The sequence below is a fragment of the Thunnus albacares genome, chromosome 24 (genome assembly GCF_914725855.1).
Source record: "Thunnus albacares chromosome 24, fThuAlb1.1, whole genome shotgun sequence".
In the NCBI taxonomy this organism is placed as follows: domain Eukaryota; kingdom Metazoa; phylum Chordata; class Actinopteri; order Scombriformes; family Scombridae; genus Thunnus; species Thunnus albacares.
The window spans coordinates 9,883,445-9,907,011 of NC_058129.1; the positions used below are offsets into that span (position 1 = coordinate 9,883,445).

Here is a 23,567-nt window from a genome sequence, read left to right on the forward strand (position 1 = left end):
AATGTGATGATTATAATAGGTAAGTTTTTTTCATCCTCAAAGAAATTAGCATTATTTTCTCTGTTCCTTCATGATTTCACATATTTTTTTAATTCTCTAAAATCTCTTCAAAAGAGTATTTGTACAATTGATTATTAAAATTACATTTTAGAAAACACACAGAATTGCCTTAATTAATTAATTAATTAATTAATTCTTTTTTCTTTTATTTACTATTCTTTTATTTTATTGTATTGTCCTTGTCAATATATTTTGTATTTCCTGTTACAAGACTTGATTATCTTGATCAATCATAATGCTTAACATTTGGACTGTGGTGAAATGGAATGTGTTATGAAGATAAACTTTCATAAAAAATAATACAAAAATGTAAGTCTCCCATACCAAACATAGAGGCTAGGTTAAACGTATAATAGTAGTTTTACACCAAAGTTGTAAAAAAAAAAAAAAAAAAAAAAAAAGGTAGTTAACATTAGTATCTTTTTAAAATTATCATATCAACATTTAGAATAGTCTCACAAAGTCTCACAAAATAGGATAATTTTACTACAGCACTTATGATGTATATATGGTTATATATATATATATAATGAATAGCACAGTGGTAGTGCTAGTCAAACTAGAATTAAACCTGACCTTTTTAGCTGTGTAGTGGTTAAAAGAGGAAAATCAAACACAGATTTACATGCATAAAATTGTCAAGAAATATCAGCAGGCTGTGAAAGAAAATAGATAAAAACTGCAATAAAGCATACGATTCAGCTTTGACTGATTTTTTCTTTCAAGAACATTATATTTTGAACATAAGCTACTTATGATTAGGCTTTAAATACAGAAGAAAAGTGTTTTTCTTTTTGTAACTATTAAACCTTTAAAGAAAGGAGAGTGAAATTGGAAAAAAAATGTATATTGTATCTGCTACTTCAAACACCTAATTGAAGGTAACATGCTTATTTTGTGATATTCAATTATTATTAACATTATATTAAATTAACATATTCCAGATGTGTTTTTATGCATCATTTTCACATTTTTTAATGTGTTAACTGAGTTTATATATGTTTTATATGATTGAAATATAAGTTGTGTTTACAGCTCAACTATAGTGGGATGTGGTAAAATGACAATCTGCCAGTAGATGGCAGCCAAGCTTTGTTCGATGATTTCTGCAATTCATTTTTCCTATGAATTCAGCAAACCTCTGCCAATAAAACAGTTTGTATGTTTGCAAATGAGATACATCAAAAAGCTGCAACAGATTTAGAAGACATTTGGTGGACAGATTTCTTTGACAACATAAACAGATGAGATGTTTGCTTTTTCTTTTTGTCAATATCATTATGTAGCCTATTTGTTGTCCAATTTATGTCATGAAGTGCGGAGCAGATGGACTCAAACGCAGGGCATGGCAGGAAAAAGGAACTGAAGAATAAATTTATGAAACAACTCAGGAACAGGACACAGAAGTTCAGGCAGGCGAGACTAAACTGACCAGAACAAAACTGAACCGAAACACAGGACTAAAATACAAACTGAACTAATGAGGGAATGGAGAACAGGTGACTAGACAGAGAACAGGCGAGGAGCTGATTGACTGGGGAAATCACAGGGAGCAGGGCAAGTCTAACGAAGCTGATGCGGGGCAGGTGTGGAGCACAGGAACACAGAAGGGAAACAGACGACCAAAAAAGCCGAAAAATACAATATAACCATGCACAAACTGTCCCAGAACTCACATGAACACAACTTAAATAAGTGCACAACGGGCACACACACCAAAATACACTTAAGTATACATTGCTGTTGACAAAAACATGAATAAATCAGTCTATTAAGCAGAGTGGCTTGCATATTAAGGCTCATGTAACAACAGAAATCAGACTAAAAGACAACTCTGGCTCTGAATACAATAACTAGTGTTTCAGTTCACTTCAGCTCTTAGTTCCTATGAGAGTCAATGTAGAAAGCAACAGTATCTCAAGTGGTCCTTAAATATAATCTGCAGCCTCTCTTATCTGTCCTTCTCCCCACAGTCCAGTTTTAACAACAGGGAGAAAAGTCTGAGAGCATCTGGTGGACAGGTGGAGGGACATAGAGCCAGACTGTGACAGAACCATGACAATCTATTGTTCTGTCCCAACATTTACTTTACCCAAACATTCTCTGTTTCATAAGACCACTCAAGGTTTCTTTTTAAATTTTTATTTATTTGTTTCGGTAAAGCTTTCAAGGGTTTGTCTTTCTTCACTGAGGATGGTCTTATTGGAACAAAGAGCTGCAGGAAATCAAGCATTAAACTTATTTAGTCTATAAACACGGGCTCATCATCAGTCTTATTGTCTCATTTTAATGGTGGTTCAGGCTTTGTGAGCAGAAAATACCTACTCAAACATTGAAATCCTAGACTCTTATTTACTATTATTGGTGCTTACTTTTCAGATATAGAGAGACACACTCCTCTTCTATAAGAGCCATTACTTTCACAGAGTTTATTACACATTTGGTCCACTCTGCACGGTCTTGGCAGCACCCCTACTGGTCTGAATTATAACTTGCTACTGTTCACAGAGCCGCAGCAGACAGAGTCCAGACCTCTGGATAGCGGGCTGAAGTCAATCTGCACCATTCCTCTCTCAGAGACCTGACAACCTAAATCAGCAGGGATCCCATGATGAGTCCCAAGTGAAAGGTAAGATTGATTTAGGTGTATTAACTCTCTGTGCATGGATCAAATAGCGCACTCATTATCATTTTTCCAATTAGTTCTGGCGCTGAAAGAATGAACACAGAACTCAATTAAGAAATAATGGTTTTATTATTGCAGAATTTTCCGGATAACACATTTGAACTTATAGAATATTTAACATATACAGTGAGGATCCACTGTATAATTCATCAAGCAGTATAGTTTGGTAGTAATTTTTTAAAGGAAAATAAGCAAGTAGTGGAAAGAAAACCTTTGAAGTTTGAAGTTGAAGTAAATGTGACCTTTGTGGTTTTTACATTCACAGAGCGGCTTTACTTTTTTCATATCTCACAGGTAGTTTATTCTATCATTCCAATTTTTCATGACTTTGTCAATCAATTTGTTACTAATGACTTCACATCATTGTTTTATGTTTCTGTTTTTAATTAGTGCTTTTTAAAAAGACAAGTGTATTGGGTTCCCAGTCAAAAGCACCCAATTCTGCCATTGCAGTTTTAATAGATGGAACTATTTACTGAGTTCATGTTTGGGGGGGGGTCGGGGCACTCTGTCAGTCATTTTGGAAGCTTTGTGGAAAGATTTTACTTGGGATAAAAGCTGCAATTTGTATTAAAGAAAAGTATGTATTTTCCTCTCACACAATATGCAAATTAACTGTAACTTTCCTAAAATAATAATAATGATCTTTTTTCAGATGACATTAATTACACAACTAATAATGTTTTGATAAGAAATAAAGTAACATGATGATGAAGGTTGTTTCTTACAGTAGTTTATTCTTGGGGTCTCCAGGGACCCCAGTCAGTAGTCCTTGTGTGTTAAATATGTTGGTAGGATGAATGTTAACAGTCGCAGGTCGTCTGACAGCAGTTAGTGGTGATTTGAACACATCCCTTAAGATTTAAGTATCTTGCCAGTATGAAAAATGTGCAGTAATGCTGGTGTACAGTTAGGTTACATACATGGTTGACACAGCAATGAAGATTTTAATTTTTAATTTCACCAACATGTCTGCTGTTTTGCATATTGAAACAATGCCTGTATTTAACACTTCATCCTCATTAGTCAATAGTCATTAACATAAAACAATCTCACATGGTGGATATATGCTGATAAACAAATTAACATTAAAGATTTCACATTTTGTTGAGATTGATGTACCTCTTGTTTGTGTTTAAGGTGGCGGTTTACAGAGATGCAATAACTAAATTATAATAATAATTTGAGAATATGAGATGCGATTGGTTTATATATATGTCTGTCTGCCCAATGTCTCCCAAACACTGTCAGTAAGTATTTTGCTTCATCCAACACATTTGGACATGAGAGAATGCTGTTTAAAACTCAACGTAGATAAAATATAATTTCCATATCATCTATTTAGGGCTTCATACAAATTTCAAACATGATGATTTAACAACTCTTTAAATGCTGGGGTCATGAGAATGATTAGCAGATTATTGCCCTAAAATGTTAAGAAACCTCTCATTAAGCAGTGAGTCACTCCCACATTATTGTTGCTTTGCAATCATCAACTTTAGCAAGCAAACTTCAGTTTCTGCTCACTGTGGGACTGTCTTGGCAAAGGCGCTGTTGTTGCTGTCTCTTACTGACATCACTACTCCTACTCGACTGTATTTCTTTTGTTGGTGGGACAAACAACAAGGGGCTGCTTCCATCACACCCACACGGCACATAACAAATGATGCACCCAAACCTCCAAATATTTTCAGACAAATAGTTATATTAAAGGGCCAAATTTTTGGATTTGCATGTTGTAGTATGTTTATTACAAATCACATGTAACTGACAAACACTTTCCATAAGATTATTTTACATTTTTGAAAAGTATGGACATCAATTTGAGACTCTACTTGAGATAAGTAATCCATCACAGTGAACATCACGTCTTGTTTTATTTTTGTCAAAGTTATTACTCTTATCACTTGGTTATCGCTATGGTTACCTGGAAGGAAGGAAAAACACATTAAAAAATGTAAAACTCTGTGACAATTTTGAAAAGTAGTTTGCAAACCATTACAGACAAACACAGACCAGACTTATAGGAAATATTAGATGTATTTATTGTTATTTAATTTATTTAAAGTACTATTTTTATTTTATTTTCCGCCACATTGTAAACATCGGCTTAAAACCTCCCTCAGAGCTGGATGGAAACAGAGCTGCTAAGAGTCTTCCACTACATACAAGGACTTAATGTTGCTAATGTATAATCCCCTAAATGGAAGTGCCATTAAATCATTAAACTGGATGCCTGAACATGTTACCCACAGACCTCCACAGTTTCACATGTTGACAGGCTGAAGTGGAAAAGGAGAGAAAGATGGATGAAGAGAGAAAGAGTAACTTTAGTGCTGAGGGGCTGATGGACAGGCGGCTGGGTGTTAAGGTTTACGCCACTCACACAGCCCACAGACTCTGAGACTGTGTGATATTGCTTAACCTTTATTTATTCAAGGAAGGTTATTAGAACTTCATGTTTTTTTCTTGGAAATCTCAGAAAGCCACGGTCAGTGTATGAACATTTAGTGTTTTGCACCTTTTGTTCAGGCACCATAACATTTGCTGGGCGAGAGCAGATAGGAGGGGACTTATTAACGTTCTCAACATTTTCTCAGCTAGAGTTTTAAACCAATAATGTTTCAATCACAAGTGAGTGACAGGATTTGTACGGAGTTTTAAAGGTACGATGTGCAGTCACGACAGCCAGCAGTTGTTGGTTGCAAAATAGCTCAAAGGCTAATTTCTCCTAAAACCACAATCTCTCATTTTTGCATTTCTATTTCTACACAAGTAAATAAACAAGATATGAAGTGTACACTAGACAGGTTTGGAGTTGTCAGACAACAGAGGGAATACATATTTTTTTCATTTGGATAGAGCTTGGCTTACAGTTTCCCCTTGCATCCAGTATTTGTGCTTAACTACGCTAAACCTGCAGTATCACTCTTCAGTGCTGGAGGTAAATTTGAAATAAATGTTATTATACTGCGTATATTTCTCATAACTTTTTATGTTTATTTCCCAGACTGTCAGTCAACTTAACCTAAATGCATATGATTTTTCATGCACAAATTACCATATGTGTCCTCACTGGGCTGCTTCTCTAACCTCTAAACTGCTACTACCCCCCATTTCTACTTGTGTGTGTGTGTGTGTGGGGGGGGGGGGGGGGGGGGGGGGGACTCCTGTAAGCACAGTTTTATTGCTCCAGCAGAAAAGTAAACCTGCAGTGACTGCGGGGGTTTTCAAAAATCAACACAGCCCGGCTTGTTTAAAATGGAGCAACCCGAATGTTTGAAGTATTAAAAGTCAATATTTCTTTGTGACACACAGACCTGTTTCACAGTGGAGCGCTGTGTGCTGGACAAGGCATCCATTTAAGGCTGTGACGTGGGGGGTGGGGGTCGGGGTCGGGTGATGGTTTGGGGGGTTAAGAGTTGTTGAGTTACCACTGTAGGCCTCATTTGCAGCAGGTCATGGATTAATGGAGATCACTAGAGATGAACTAATATGATATTCTAGTTCAATACAACACATACAGTAAGCCCAGGACTTCATAATAGTACCCTGTTTCCTACAAAATATTTGTCTATACTACGAATTTACATTGAGGGGAAATGTATTAATTCGTGCCTAGATTACGTTCACTCGCAATACTTTTTTCTAATCCAGGAAGTGTGATGTTCTTATACTGTAGAGAAGTTGTAGGGATGGACGTCAAGGTGGATGGTTGGGCATACAACACACAGGACTTGTGGTGAACTTTAAGCAACTGAGGCCTACTTGGTTAAAGTTTGGGAAAGATGTTGTTTTGGTCAAATGTTGAAAAAGCCAAGATCATGATCTTTCCCTGGACTTGTTTTGAGTTGCCTAAACATAACCATAAAAACATTAATGATGCTTTAGTTGCCAGGAGCAGATGTTGGAGGGAAAACAATAGTTAATGTTGTGATGTTGTACATACTTTCAGTATGGACATTTTCTTGTCATCACAAAACTTTATCAGAGCAGCATAAGATTTTTTACAAAATGTATTTACTATTGCAAATTAATTATATAGGTGACTTTTTATATACTACTACAGGCACAAGCAATACTTTTTACATAAAGCTGCTACTATATATATTTTTATATTAACAATAGATCAAATAACTATGTGTATGTGAAAGGGGTCACTGAATTATTACCAAATACACAGTTCCCCTAAGCTCTTCTGAACAATTTAACATCTTTTAGCTTGTTGTTTTGGTTTTAAGGTCCTCAGCTTTACTGTTTTGGTTCAGTCTCACAGCTCTCATCAGCACTGTTTCCAGACAGCTGCTGATTTCAGCAAAAAAGATTTGAAAAACCAACTGTGCGCCACCTGCCAAAAATGGAAGACAGACACAGTTGACAACAAGCAGGTCAGCATCTAATTAACCAGATGTTTCCCACAGGAGTTGGTAAAGACAAGCATTTTAAAGCTGAAGACGTAACTTAAAAACTTTTTTTTTTAATATCTGGCAAAGGCAACACATATACTGACTTTGTAAGCTGTAAAAGAGAGTGAGAACCAAGAAAAAGAATGCCTATGGTTCAAAGGATTGATTAGCAGACACACTATTTCAAAAATTATACTATTTTGAGGCTGAAATGATCCTTACAAAAGAAAGGCAATCAAATACACACAATGCAAATGTAACAGAAATGCTCTTAACAGCTACTTGATTTTAACCTAATGTGCCTTGAGGTGGACACAACAAAGATTATTTTGGCTTTTCAAAAGATATTGGCACTTTAAGGCAATCACAGATGTCTGAATGAGCTCTAAACCAATACTTTTAGATTTTCTGAACCACACGAGGTGATGTAGAAGTTACTATCATACTTACTCCTTTTAGTTGATAGCTTGTTGGTTTTCTTTCAGACCCCCTGAAGTCCACTGTCCTTTTTGTTGTTCAAACCTGGCTATCTTTCACTGGTCTTGTTTTTGCTTTTGCTGAGCACTCCCCTGCGTCTCCCTCTGCCTGTAATCGTTCAACCTCAGCAGTGACAGGAGGGCTGTAAAAACAGAGCCGGAGGAGGTCATCCTGAAGTTTGCACAGGAACGAGACATTCATCCTCTCAGGGGGGTTTGGTACTCTGCTGTGGTGAGACTGAGGCTGAGAGAGATGAATATCCTGCTCTGTAAAGGTTGGTGATGAGGCCTGGAAGTGTTATTTGTCTCTTATGCTCTGCTGGGCACACAGGAAGCTAAACGATCCTGTCGTTTTTCAGCGGATATGATTTATCGGCGCCATTAATTTCCAAATGGGAGGTCACCCCTTCGCCTTTTCAGATTGACATCCACTTCTACAGCCATGCCTGACTGGTGTCTCTGTCAGCAGTAAGAAAACCAATCATATTTTCTGCTTGTTGACACAGAGAACTCAGTTGTTTCTGTGTGAAAATGATACTAGCATTTTCAGGTGTTTTCAGGTGATTGTCAAGTGTTTCAATGACTGCAGATAGAAGGCTAGAATGGAGAGAAAACTTAATTTTGAGCATGGAGGTTCATTTTTGACCTTGGGAACACATACTGTTACTTTGATGAAATATTCCAAACTGAAGGTTCATTTACTACTTCAGAATAGAAAGTAAATTAATGCTTTTCCTTCTAATATCTAAATTAGTTTTGGGGATTCTCCTCTGTTTTCTATAGTGGATTATAGACTAATCCTGAATGTTTACAGTATATTTATAGAAGGAAAACCATTTCGACACACTCAGGGTTTTTCTGGTATTTACTTTAGTCCTCCCTACAATTCTCAGTACTCACTATCAATGCTGCATTCGGAGTCAATACACAACTTGAGCACGCCAACAGCTGTGTTGGCAAGCTAAAGTAAACATCACGAACCAAAAACCTTTTAGGAATGAGGAAAAGTGTGAAATTATGCAGTGGGATTTGAGTGAGCCTTGAGGGCCCAAGATCATGAAACAGGGGGTGGATGCAGAAAATCTAATGTACTAGTCTGTAGTTATTACTATGTTTGTGAAAAAATAGTCAGAGAGGTGTTGATTCAACTATGTGGTAATTTCTACAGTTAGAGAATGTATGACTTTGCTGCCCAGTGATACCAGCACATAGACTGCACCAATTTACACCAGGAATCTTTGTATTTTTCTATGAACAATAATTAGAAATCTGTGAATAATGGCTTATCAGATTGAATTATACTGTGGTAATTTGTCCTGAAATCAGGCTAACTTCACTTCTAACTACCAGCTACTTTTACAATTTTATCAATGTCACGTGCTTTTTGTCATTGGTCGTCATTGACACACTCAGTCAAACTTATCAGTGAATCATTTGAACTTTTCTGGGGCCGTTATAGGTGACTCTGGAGGCCAGATTGGATTTCTTTGTTTAGGCGAACAAATGTTTGTCTGCGTTAATGGCGTTTGCTATTGGCTCGGTCTCCTGATTCATTTGCACGTTGATGATACTGCAGCTGTGTTCGACCAACATCAAGGGTCATTTAATTAGGATTCTTCTCAGTATGGAAAAGTATGGAATTTGATTTTAGTAATTTCCAGGTCTGGATAAGGAAAGGATGGAAAAATATTTGTGTTTCCAGACTATTGCTCCTATTTTGTTTTCTAAAATATAAAATTCAGAATTTCTAAAAAATAAATTTATCATACAAGCGTTTTTCATGGCATTTGGAGCAGGCAGCCAGTGAAGCCAAAATGTTCACCACTGTGTGAGAGAGCGCGGGAATGCAAAGCAAGAAGTATGCTGTGTGACTGGATGCAGAGCTTCCTCTACGCCTGTACATCACAGCCTGCAAAACAGCTCTGCTCCAATTGCAAGGAGTCGAAGTCCAAGTAGTTTGAAAGAAAATGCGGCAATATCTTTGTGTGCTCGTAGTTCATATCATTTGTCCAAGTCCAGATATAATTTCATGGTGTTGAGCTCCTCCTGGTGGTTATTGTTAAGTTACATAACGTCCTTTGCACCAGTTTCTATTCTAGTATTTTAGTTGCTGCGTAAGTGAAGCTAATGTGCAGTTCAGCGTTTTCTCTCAGTTAAGTTTTGAGAATATATGCCTGTGAGTATTACAAGTTGATTTGTTGTATATTAATGATAGTTGGATAACAAATGTATCAATTTTTAGTTGTTGTCTGCAAAGATATTAATATGTTTAGCAGAGTTAGCATCTTGCTTGCTCATGCTAAGCTGTTTAGCTAACTAATACCCTGGCTGGTTTACTAGTCGTGCTCAGGCTCACTTCAAATTGAACTGATATTGCCTACCTGGAAACATGTTTTTTCATTGTTTTAATATGTTTACAGTTGTTTCATTTGTCAATGAGGTTGCTGTAGAAATGTCCCGGAGAATGTATTATTCATCTTTGTGTGTTATTTTATCTTTGTACTTACCTATAGTGTTCCTGTAATACAAAAGGAAACAAATAACCATATGGACAACTACGGTAATTGTAATCAGATGTATTTTGTTTATATATTTTGTTTCAGTTTTACAAAGAGAGGATTCAGTGAGACATAAAGAACACTGGAAAAACATGGAAACTAAGCAAAGAACCTAAACTAATTCAAGCCTCAAGTCTTTATTGGATCAACTGTTAGCTATCTGACTAGTTTGGCACTGACTCGTCAGGCGAGGACAGAATACTTTGAATTGCATATATGCATAGCATCACAAAGAACAAAATATGAAGCTTGTCTGTACATTTATGAGTTATGCAGGGACGTAGTTATCATAAAAGTAAACAATCTTTTCTGCGTAAGGAAACCATACCTTTATGGCTGCGTTCATCATTGTTTCCATGGACCCAGTGAATAAACAAGGCTATTAAACATTTTTCAACTCATTTTCGGTTCTTATTTATAAAAGAGATCAAAAAATATAGATGGAAACAATTATATATATATTATTTATTCAATACGTTAAGAGAAAATAATGAGTATAGGTCGCACTGGTTAGTTAACTTCATCTTTGGGCTGAGAAGTTTGACAGTGGAACGTCGTCCAACTTTCTACATAGGAGTGTGTACTGAACAACCATAACGGATAAATGCAAGTATCCCGAGGGCTGTCTTGACAATCCTAAATATAAAGCCTGGTTGGATAAAGAATCTAGATGGGAAAAGTAAGCTAGATGCAAACTGTGTAAAATCGTTTGACATCTCCAACATCAGGGAGGTGGCAATTGTAAACCATATGCAAAAGCAAAAGCTCTGTTGTCTTGTCACAGTGTCCTCTGCACCCAGGGGCACAATGTCTTTTGGCCCAACCCGATGTGAGAACAAGACCCACCAAAATTTTAAATATGTGGCTGTTTGTACTCGAGAAGTCTTGAAATTTGAGTCTGGAAAAGTATGGAATTTTGAAATGGAAAATGTGCAGCTTTGTTTAATGATCAAAAGATTTAAAACTGACATCTGAACACTCACCCTGCTTTTTGACTTTATATACACTGATTACTGATAGTTTAGCTTGGAGTCTTCAGCAAAAATCATAATATAGTAAATTATAGACCAACTGTCCAAATCCCAAATGTATTCAAGTTACAGTGATATAAAAAAGAGAAAAACAACATTTTTTTAATATTTGGCAAGCTGAAACCAGCAAATGTTTTGCTTTTGCTTAATAATTGACCTGTTAAACCAGTGCTAAACTAAAAAACAGCAGCTATCCAATATGTGGCTTTTTAGATAACTAGTATAACTACTGTGCATCCCATGTAAAGTCTATTTCTGCATCAAAATAAACATAAATTCATGAAGGCAAGAACTTATTTTTGAAATACTGAAATACAGAAACCTATATTCCCTTCAGCTGAAGCTTTAATGTAACCTATAATAGGCTTTATGGGTAAATGATACTAGCATTTTTTATCATTAACCAGTATACACAACTATAATTTTTGCAAATATGCTTCAATAAAACTGAGTTAAAATGTGTCATTAATTGGCCTGAAAGTGTAATTATAGCAAGTATGTCTGCCACTGTAGGCAAGGCTGTTTGGGATTCGTCTCCAACAGAGAAAGAAAATGAAATGTTTGACATTTTTTGATAAAGTGTGTTACAATGAAGTGGGAGGCTCCCATAGATCATACCACCCTCAGCTTCCGTGTGATTTGCACTGCAGCCAGCAAGCGGAGTTAGCAGCAGCTTAATTTAATGATTATCAGTTGGTGGTGAAGTTTCCTCTGATTCTTATGTTGTTTTTTTTTTCATTTTTTAAGCAACGTTTACATTTTGGTTTGGTTAAAAGTGCCCTGTGGAGTTTTCTGTTTTTTAACCAAAACGCATTATGTGTGTTGTGTGCATTTCCATCATCACAATTATACATTGTGATAAAATGTTTGTTTGTTGGCAGTCTTCTTCTTCGCTGCCTTTTTCTTGTGCATTGCAACATTACTTTGCATGTTACCGCCACCAACTGTCAGTCAGTGATATCAGAGATAGTGATATGTATCGTGTTGCCCCCATGCTTATGCACTTGGATGTGTTTCCTTGTGTGTGTACATGATAAAAACAAAAATAGGGATTCACTGGTAAAAACACTGATCCATTACGCCTCTAGTCGTCAAAAACTTCACAAGGTACCTTTAAGTAGTTTTGGCTTGTTTTTAGTCAGAGATCAACTTTTGACCCAGCATTTCGACACTACTTCAGATTAGTGCATCGGTCTGAAAAGTCTATTAGTGTAAAAAGGTAAAGAATTAACCTGTTGTCAAGTGATGAAAAAACTTGAAAGTGCACCGCTGAGCCCTTACCACCTTAATCTGACCCCATTTTAAACCCAAATCAGGACCAGAGGACGACCTCACCTCAAAATTTCACTAAGGAGTAAAGCTGGCTCTCATGAGGATAATAACACAAACACACACTCACGCAGGGCAGACATCCCCTCTCTATTCAGAGAGTTAACAGTTTGCTCTGCGCAAACAGGAATGCTTTGCTCCCCCCACCTCCTCCATCACACACACACACACCCCTTTACTCCCCCCACCTCCCTGCACACAGTCTGGTCAGCGTGCCACTGTGTGTCGATGTGTAACAAGTTCTCTCTCTCTCTGTTTCTCTTGTTTCTCATACCTCATTTCTTTCTCTCTCTCTCACCATGTGAAGCGTTGGGATCCGTGCCACTCGTTTGCCTCCTGAATCAGTTTGGTGATGATGAACAAGTAAGTTTATTTTCCTGTATATATATTTCTGCAGTGTGTGTGTATACATGCATATATCCCATGTGGAGGTTGGCTGTTTCAGTGCAATTACTTATTCTTTTGTGTTGTCCTTTTTTTGTCTTTGTGTCTAACTCGCCTGCTCTTTGTGCCTGTTTTCCTGCCAGTTTGTCTTTTTCCTCTCTGCACGCTAATTTCTCCTTTAATGATCTATAATATGACCCTCGAGGCTCGACCTCTCCCTCCTCCCTTTTCACTCTCATCCTCAGCCTATATCACTCTGCCTCTGACTTGAGAGACTACATGTAGCGTGGAGAGACATTGTGTTAATATTGGTGGGGTGGGGAGGGGGGGTTCAGGTAATGAGTGGTGGATATTTCCTTTGTTCTGTTTGAGGCATGAGTGCTAAAATTGGCATGGTGTAGGAGAGAAAAGCAGAGGGGAGACAGAGAAGGATGGGAGAAAAGTAGAGACAAGCTTCCCAACCCTGGATCAATAGCCTCAGTCTGGATTACAAAATTATGTCTGAATGTGTGTTATTTTTTGAGCCTGACTATTAAATAGATGGACAATTGGCCTTTTGTCCAGCAAGAGCCACATGTTGCACAGATTGTAGCCTCAAGCAATGTTTAACATTCCCTTTCCCCCCTTTTTTTAAGAAGAGTGTTCCTGGGATGCTAATGTGTTTTGATCAGAAGCAGCTGGTACCTGACAATTTATATGTGAAAATTATAATCATCCTGTCCTTTCCTCCACAAAAAAATAATTGCCAGCAACAGGGCTGGCAGCCCTCTTAGTTGATTACACGACTAATTGGATCTTGGTTGACTTACACATCTTTACTTGATTAGTCATTTGTATGGTATTTTTTATAGAATGAGCTCTTAATCATTACCAGAAAATAATAGCTATATCTCTGGCATCACTATAATCTTCAGAAATGTGCTTTGTGTGATTGTAATAAGGACTAGATTTAATGAGATCCTTCCCCATGATAGCAGCATCAATTAAACGCAACTCAAGTCAAACACAGTCTTAGTTGCCACTTGTACCTTTTTGTACTGACCAGTCATGCAAAAAACACTTAAATATTCATTTTTAATAATAAATGCAAGGGGAGCTTTAGCACACAAAGGGTGAACACATACTGTAATTATAAAATCCAAATGTCTCATTTTTATTCCACTACTAACCATTAAAATTACATGCACTTAAAGATAATAGCTTGAGTATTTTTCCTCCATTAGCAAGAGCCCCACAAGGGGTTGAAAGTAATGTATAAACTGTGTTACAACATAATAAAACACCCTAGCAAGGCTCATTGTGTTATTTCTTTAAGATTTTGTCAGATGTCAGTCTTGAAACCCAACAGCTAATCACACATGATTGTGGACAATTATGAATGAAGGATGCTGCCTGAGCATGAAAGTTCATTTTTCAGTAGTTTGAAAAGTTATCAGTTGAGCTAAGTATCCAACAGAACACTGGTCACATAATAACAGGTGGTCATATGGGGGGTAGATTGTAACTGCTGCTGGTCTTTGGTGTGGTGTTTGATCATGGTATCATTGTATTCTGGATACTTGTATGTCTGTGCAGTATGTGAGGGAATATAAGCATCAGGTAAGACAGGTTAGAGGTGTGGATTTGACTGTTTGTGGTATGATAATGTACACACTGCATGTGTCTCTCAGTTCATATACAGTCGTCATGCATACATGCATCTAGTCCATTTGCACAGGTCCCTTTCTTTTGCATGGAGATAGTCAGTTGGTGTATGCACTTGGGGGTCATGCAAACCCTCTCTTCCATGTTAAGGGAGATTGTAGCATCTGCATAGCGTCTCATGCATTGATTGCCACACTTGCCAGAGTTTAAAATACAATTATTGACTATTCAGATGTTGGATTAATGCAAAGTTTATGTTTATATTTGCAGCTGTCAACCTAGCGATAATCATCCATCATTGAAACCTGCATTAATCAGTTAATCATCTGTAATAGTTGATATTGCTAACGTGTTAGCAAACCATTGGTGGACAAAAAGTCCAACATTCACTCTTCTTCATGCTCTATTTTGGACTCCACCAACTGCTATGAAAAATATCTGTCTCTCTACTTGCTCCGTAGGGCTGAGAGGAACTGCAGAGTTGGTGATAATTCTCTGTGGGTTTGTCTGTATGAGTTATCCCTTTCACATTACATATAGTCTTTTTAACCCATTGTTCATATACTGTAAAAAATATTGTTTAGTGCCGCTTTAACTACTTCAAAAAGTAGGATATTAATATATAGAATGGAGTAGAGATTTGGGCTAAAAGCAAGAAAATTGTATAATAATCTAGATTTGGAACTAAATGTACCTCATGTCACTCTTTATTTTAAGACAACACAACTGATGTTTCTTTTTTTTAATCACTTTCCTTGTGTATTGATTCATGTTGTGGGAAATGGGCGGACAGAACAGCAATTTTCAGTCACGTCTACTGACTGAAGAGATTTCCTTCAGGGGGAAAATGAGAAAAGCTTTGATAGTGGAGGATTTGAAGAGAATGCAGAGGTATGCATTTGGTCCTACGCCCTAGTTGTGCTGTTTATTCCAGAGAGCAACAGAAATGGAGTTCATGATACGAGAACAGAGGGAGACAGAGAGGAGAGCGAGAGAGGGGAGATAGGAAGAGAGGGATCAGTGCAGCTGTGTGCCTCTTTAGGATTCCTGCTATCTACCTCCTCTCACTGGGGCCAAACCGGCATCATTAGGTTTGGCAAATTACCCGAGCGGCCATTGTGGCGCGGCCATGGCACGTTAGTGTGTCTTTTTAACTGTGGCTAAACTCAGTCTATTCACTTGTAAAAGAGAGAAGCCATTGGCAGATAGTTGGCAGGTTGCACAGAGAGGCCATTCACCCCGGTAGGAAGGAGCTGAGAACACTGCCTCGGAAATGGTCCTCTCTGAATATTTTGATGGAGAGTCTTTGGATGCCCTCTTAGTGTCCATTTGCTCCAACTGACAAATCTCCATGAACTGACTTCATTGGTAATCAATATTACTCTCTACAGGTGAGAGCTCAAGTGGAAGCTGCTACTGTGTCAGTCAGAGAGGGAGGACAGAGATTTTTTTGGGGGGGGAGGGGTCGGGGGTTGCTTTTAATAGTAGCAGTTGTTTTGTGAGTTCTTTTTAATTTAAGGAGGAATTTGGAGTTTGGAATCCCAGGTTTTTCGGTGTAGGGAGGTGGGGGAATTCGTTGTTTCTTTTAATGATATTTGGATGGAGTTCAAGTACTCGGATGGAGAGTTTAAATAAGAGGCTGATATACAAGGGTCACAGACTGGACTAACTCCTTTTATTTTTGAGGCTATTGAGGAACAAATTACAGCCCTTCTGAATGAAGAAATAATTACTTGTAATTAATTTCCCTGTCATATATCACCTCAGTAAAGAGGATTTGTCTGGATTTTAATGAAGCTCACTTAACACATACACCCAGTGTCTCAGCATGCTCATTTTGTAGCCTGTGTAATCCTGCTCGAAGCGCTGTTAAGCATTTGCAAGGTCTTTGTGCAACTTCTGTAGTCAGATCACGACATATAATTCACTATAATACTTGTTTTGTAAGAAATGACCAAAGAGGTTTTACTCATCCTGACAGAAAAAGAAACAACATCTTCACAGTGTCAGTATGGCTGCCCCTGTTGGTGCATTCAAGCTTAGTAACCTTCTTGTCGCATCGGCCACAAAAGAGTTTCCTCCATGCTTTACTCTGTCCTCCATCGAATTAACTCATTCATATATAAGCATCAGGTTGAAGATATGCAAGTGACACACACCACGGGAAGGCCATCTCTTAAGCTTCTGAAAAGACTGAAATGTTCTACTGCTTCAGTTTGTCTGAAGACAAAGCCAGAGTGCTTGAATAGAAAGTTCTTGAAATACAGAAGAGAGACTCACTAAAAATACACAAGTGCCATGTTACTTTAATTTTGTATGCATACTTTAAAATCTTCCCTGTTTTTTAGGATGTTGCAGGAGTGGTGAATGCAATGATTAGTGGGATGTAAGGATTGGTTCATGGCTCTGATGCATGTTCTCAAAGACGAGCTCTGGCTTCAAGAATGCTCAACATGAAACTTATTTGGATTCTTTAAAAAAAAAACATGCAGTATCTTCAAGAAATGGCGGTTTGCAGACAAAACAAGCAACCAGGAGATTTTCTGCTTTTTCTCCCAACACTAAAGTCTAATTACTGGCTATGTTTGGTCCTCTGAAAGAAAAACGGAGTGCTTGACAAAAACCACCGCAGTGTGTAAACTTTGTACAGCCGTAATGAAGGGCTGCAGAAACACCACTACTCTGTCCAAACACTTGTAAATGCGCCACCCCAACATTTACATTGAAGCAGAAACTCTAGAGGCTGCAACTAGCTCTATTGTTTCTAACTTGTTAAGACAGATACTTGGGGGCATTATGGCAAATATATTGGTATCTGTATATATAAATAGGTACCAAGGAATTGCAGTATAGAAATGTAAAAGAAAATGCCATATGATGAATGTTCCAATGGTAGCCTTTTCACCATACAGGGTGTGTATATTGTTTAAAATGAAGGAATTGCAACAAATCAGGTGCTAGTAATAAATGTCAAAGTGGAATAAAGGGCAGGTTAACACTCCATATATGTACATATATGGTGTAAAGAAGAAGATGAGTGTTTGGGCAGAAATGGTGCAGTGAGCTGGTTTTGTTGCAGGGTTAGTTTAAGTTGAAAGTGATGGAAAACAGATCCTTCTCTCCCAACACAACTTATTTTCAGTCTCAGAGTTGGTTGGCTGTAGTTTCTGGAGATCTATAGTCTGTGAATTCCATGAGCATCGTAACCTTTACTCCAGTTGTATCTGTTCCCAAAAGTGCAAGTGCATATCTTCAACCGTTAGTTTCACCAACTTGAGACCAATTTGATTTGTGTGTTGACATGCAATCAGTGCTTAAATGCATCTATATATCAGTTTAAACATCCAACACATAGATATATTTAATGAATCTTGACCCAACAGGCTGCAGTATGATGATGTGGTGCAATGTGTTGTTTATTGTGCAAATGTTATATTTATTATAAGAAATTCTACTAGTATTAGGCTATAGTTTGGTAACTGCTTGCATCAAGACATCCCGTCAGGTATACGCATGCTCCCTCCAGTGTTTTGAGAGGGTGTGAAGCATGGTGTGAACATCCTCTTTTGAATCACATTTGTGGGTCACAAAAGCTCCAGTCCTTCCAAATAGGCCACTCTTTATTACTACTGCATTCCTGCAAGTAGAAACAATTTTAACAATTTGAAAATTCTTGTATCTACCTTAAAAATAAAGAGCAAAGCCAACAATTGTCAAGGCCATAGTAACAATTTGTGAGATCATGGATCCATGGATAAGGATATAAAAGTTTTACTCTAACAGCAACTGTTAATCTTTGTGCTCAGCTTTGAGGTTTTCCTGCAGGAAAACAAAGTGATCAACATGTTTAGGGTGAAGCACGATGCACCTATTCATCTCTTAACTGTACTACAAACTTTCAGCAATAGCATCTGTTATGCAGTCTGTGTTTTCTCTGAGCAAGGTGAAAGAGTCCACGTGATGTTCCAGTGAGCTCTCACAGAGACACAAGTAAGCCTACTGAGGGAGAAAACTTGAGGGAAACAGAGCTGCAATGGATAAAGTATACACCTGTCATATTTTTGTTTATAGATACAGTTAAACCATGTCTTACTTAACTTTATGCACAGTGGCTCAGTGGTTAGTGCTATCAACTAACAGCAAGGAGGTCCTGGGCTGAAATCTTGGCTGTGTTCCTCTGTCAGGGGGTCACATGTTCACTCTGTGTTCCTGTGATTTTCCTCCCACAGTCCAAACACATACAGGTCACATGAATTGGAGGCTCTGTACTTCTAATCTCTTCACAGGTTGTTAAGGCTTTATAGTGTTTTTCCAACACAGGCAGCTACACGAATGAATGAATGTTCTGACACGCTCACGGCTCCAGGAAAACACGGCTAGGCTTGAATGTTTGCCACTTTTACTTCCTATTTTCTAGTCAAAGCTCCTGAATCAAAATATCTTACATCTCACTGGTCACACTTGGCAGAAAAATGTGTTTAAGCTGACCAAATGTACACAAAACTCATTGACACATTGTGATGTGATCATTTAAGCCACATTTGGAAGCATTAAAGGAGCACTTGGTCAACTCTGTATAACACCAGCTGATGCAGTTAGTTGATTAACTGATTAGTTTGCTAATTTTAGTAGTTCATTTTGCTAATCTTTTAATATTTTGAGTTATGTGCTTATTTTTTGTGTTTTTATTATTGTAAAGGGGATTTTTGGGGTTTTTTTAACAACTGGTCAGACAAAACAAGTGACTGTGGGACCTTTGTTAGACATTAATAGGTTAAATAATTCATTAATAAGTCAAAATCAAGGTTTAGTGTAGTTAAGCGTGTTAGCATGCTAACAGTTGCTAATTAGCAATAAACACCTGTCATTAGTTTTGCAGGTACTTAACATTGACTGTAAAAAATAGTGGACATGGCCACTGTGACATCACCCATTGGTTTGTGGACTCCCATTTTGAAGCCTCAAGTTCGCATTCTGACCATCACCATCTTGGATTTTTGGAGCCTATTTGGACGAGAGGGTGGAGCTGACACTAACACTATCTGCTGGCTTGGTTAGCACAGTGCATCTACAGTGTATGTAAATTTTTTGCTAGTTTTTGCTATTGAAAAACAGACTTAAAACCACTAAAACAAAATGTACTTACCAGAGAAAACTGCACATCCAACTCCTTAAAGGGTCTTTTAGTACAACCAAATGCTGACTAAGACTTTTTTATGCAGTCAAATTATTACAGTTAACTTTGATGAACTGAAAACACACTGAAATAGTGACGGCTACGGCCACGCCTGTACTCTGTGAATCTGGGGTTAGGCCATGGTTATGTTACTTAACCAACATTGTCGCTGTGGTAGTGACTTGCCTGTGACAGCACCCTCCTGTCACTCAAAGCGGCCATGCCCTTAATTATGCATAACTTTTACCCTTAATCAAATTTAAATGGGTAAGTTATATAAAAATTCACCCCCCGTACAGTTGTCATGATTGGGAAATTATACCAAAAACGTTTTTTTTTTTTTTTTTTTTTTTTTTTTTACCAGGCTGTAAGTATGTTTATTTCTGCTGTAAAGTTGGGTATTTTAACATGGGGGTCTATGGGGATTGACTTGCTTTTAGAGCCAGCCTCAAGTGGCCATTCAAGGAACTGCAGTTTTTGGCACTTCTGCGATGGCTTCATTTTTCAGCCCTGGAAGTTGCTGCTTGGTATTTAGTCATGAACTAAAGTATTGGACACATTTAAACTTTGCCCGCATGGTAGTGCTAGAGCAAGTCAGGGGGCCAATTATGTCTGTATAAACTTTCAGTGCAATTACTCTAATTGAACATAAGAATTGTTTTTTTCTATCTGTTTGGGAGGCACTGATAAACTATTTTCATTTAGGTTAGAAGACTTGTTCAAATAAGACCTTGTTTTTAGCTACAGCTGATCACAGAGTGAGTATCTGCATCCGTACATTTCCTAGTCCCACCGAAGAATCTGTCTGACGTCTACTGCTGCCTCCCTCTCATTGTACTGGATAGACAAATCCCAGAACATTAGGCCTCTCACTGGCCAGCCTTTGCATGATGAGAGAAGCATGGCCACATAACAAAAGGGAGGCCAGCGGTGGAGGCTCTGTTCCTGTCGCTTCATTAGGCAGCAATGTTAGACCCAGCAGGTTGAAAAAACCTCTGCCTCCACACACATTGAATCCTCCCAGTGAGCAGTAGACAGACAGACATTCATTGCTTCCATTCTCCAGCTCTCACAGCAGCTGCAAGGAAACTGGTTTTAGGGTTAAAAGAAAGTGGGGTGGTAGAAGTAGAAGCTGCTATGAAAGAATGATAAATCTGTTGGCCTGTTGCTTAGAAAAATATTAGTATTTTTGTCAATAAATGTGAGTAAATGTTAATCTTTCAGCACCAACAATTTGTAATCAAGTGTGCACTATAGTCCAACTTCTCTAAGACCTTTTCTCTAAATGTGAAAGTCATTTAAAATATCAATTTTAAAGGTTAATCTGAGCTGAAATTTGAACATAGACATCGACTTCCGATTTCAACTTCTTTCGGCTCTTAGTCTTCAGCTGTTTGTTCTATTGTACTTGCAGCACTTATATGCAAATTTATAATTCACTTGCCTATAACAATTCCTATTACAATTCACCTGCTCTCAGCTTCAAATGACACTTTAAATCCTTCAAGTACATTTTATACTATTTTAACCTGTTTACAGTGTCTACACCTGCAATTTTCAAGCAAGCAGACACTTTTAGAACATTTCTTTTTCTGATTTATCCTTATATTGTCAACATTATAATACAAATTGTGCACTAGCCCAGCTTATTGTAGTCTAAGACCTTTTCCCTTACTGTTTAAAATTTGAAAGTCATTTAAAATGTGTCTGTTGGTTCATCCACAACAAAGCTTTGATATTGCATTATGTTCATATGCTTTCCCCCCCCAGAAAAAGACACAATTGCACATGTGTGACATGTCATGTTGACCTCAATGTCTGTATGTTAGCAGGCACACAGTGTGGTGAGAAAAGAGCCCAATTTGTCAGCTGTATTTTACCTGTTGAATGGTTTGAACACAGCCTTCTAGTGACCCCTGTGTCTAGTTTCTCTAATCATCATCACCACCAGATCATCATCTTTGAGCAGATGTAATGTACATAAATGGATTTTGATGGTGACACAAAGACCCTTCATGTGGCTCACAGTTCAAAGTTCACACCCCCCTGTTTGGCTCTGGGCCCGGGCTTGTCTTTGAATGGGTCTCCTCAGTCATAAAGAGTGCTGTTGATGGCACCCTTGGTTTGAGAGTCGACATTAGAAAGATTGGCGGTTCTGGCCTTTTGAGATGAATTAGCCATGACCGAGTCATGCTGACAGTGAGGGGCTGGACACCCAGAGCAGACAGAGCCAGCAGAGGGACCGCTGGGCCGGGCAACTGGCAAAACTAATTTAGATGGATGGACAGGCGGGTAGAGAGCAAGAAAGGATGTGCAACTGAAAAGTAGAGTTGAATGAATATGGATTTCCAAAGTTGAATGAAAATGAAAAAAGGATTTATAAATGTATCTTACACTTGCATCAAAATTCTGTTAAATCTCTGGGGGTTACAAGTGCTACAGAAGCAATCACTTTTTTTCTTCTACTGATGATTTATGTGTCTGTTATGAAACTGATTCTTACTTTTCATCAATTTAGGTCACAAGACTGATTTTATTGAGCTTTTTTTCAGGAAATTTCTGTCCTTACAGTTTGATTTTCACTGGTCATGTACTTAGATTGATCGTTGTGTCCTCTCCTCCAACAGGTGTTTCCCGAGGACCTAATCGAAGACTGGATGTTGTTGTAACTATGGTTACATCTGGGTGGGGGGTGCGGGCCCTCTCCCCCTGTGGCCTTGTGCTGGTCATCTATTCGTCTGTGTGTCTGTCCCAGCAGCCTCACATCAAACCTGCAGACTGCAACAGAAAGGAACATCCTGTCATCTTGTACCAAGGTGAGTGCATCAATACCGTCAATATCAGTTTATTTAAGCTACACAGCTCCACCACCGCCATCCATCCATCCGTATGTCCGCCCGTCCACCCGTCTATCCATCAAGCGATCCATTCATTCATCTATAGAGAGGGAGGAAAATAGATGAATTTAAGAATATAAGAAATTTGCTAAAGTTCAAAAAAATAAACATATACTGTTCAAATATGTACTGATTTTTTTCTTTCTTTCCTATCAACTGTGTGTGTATCCATGAAATGGGTGGTGAGCTACTTCATACAATTGCCTGTACAGGGATAAATGAAATTGTACTGAATTGAGCTGAATGCTATGGAAGCTAAGAATGGCTGTGCAATTATATTTTTTTAATGCCATTATCTCGAGATCATGAGTTAGTTTGAGTGAGTGAGTTTGTTATCTTGAGAAAACAAGCTTTGTTATCTCAAGATAACAAGATAATCAACCTGTTATCACAAGAAAACAAAAGGTTGTTTGCTCTTATTATTTATAATGTTTATTGGAGAGCAGGAGCGCCATGCCAGCTTGCACAGATGGCGTCTTAACAACTGTAGCAACTGATTTAAGCTGAAAATGTCAGATCAAGGAGTACCCATTATTATTAACAGCACCTTTATTAATGACATCTGTGTCATGGCCAAATGGCAGTTTGATTAACATGGTCATAATTAAGTACCTCACGATACCTTTCAAGCATTTTCATTTTGTTAGACTTAATGAAAGAAAGGAAAGTGAGGTGGGGAGACGGAGTAAGAACCAACATATGGCAGATTTGAATTCATGTCCTTAAGAGCCACCTGAAGACTTCCTGTGCTTGATCTAAATAGTTGAACTATCCATGTGAGGGAGACATAGAGAGGAGAAGACAGAAATAAACAAATGAGAATGAGCTCCACCCGTGATAAATCTTGTGATAAATTATCTCGTTATCTCAAGAAATCAGCCTTTTGTTTTCTCAGGTAACAAGATAAATTAACTCATGAT

The 23,567-nt window shown here is 37.9% G+C and overlaps 1 protein-coding gene across 5 annotated transcripts in view; it reads left to right on the forward strand.

Annotated features, from left to right (window-relative positions):
* The first annotated feature begins 216 nt into the window (after positions 1-216).
* The window catches only part of LOC122976541 (semaphorin-5B-like), a 40,561-nt gene continuing 17,210 nt past the window's right edge, over positions 217-23,567 (forward strand). For 3 of the 5 annotated variants that reach the window (XM_044345088.1, XM_044345085.1, XM_044345089.1), the window contains exons 1-3: positions 217-2,689; positions 12,854-12,909; positions 22,378-22,566. In XM_044345088.1, coding sequence (XP_044201023.1) covers positions 22,422-22,566 — 145 coding nt within the window. In that variant the 5' untranslated portion in view covers positions 217-2,689; positions 12,854-12,909; positions 22,378-22,421. Of the gene's footprint in view, positions 2,690-7,638; positions 7,904-7,987; positions 8,097-12,853; positions 12,910-22,377; positions 22,567-23,567 lie in introns of those variants that run through there. The other 2 variants (XM_044345086.1, XM_044345087.1) reach the window with 2 other exon arrangements.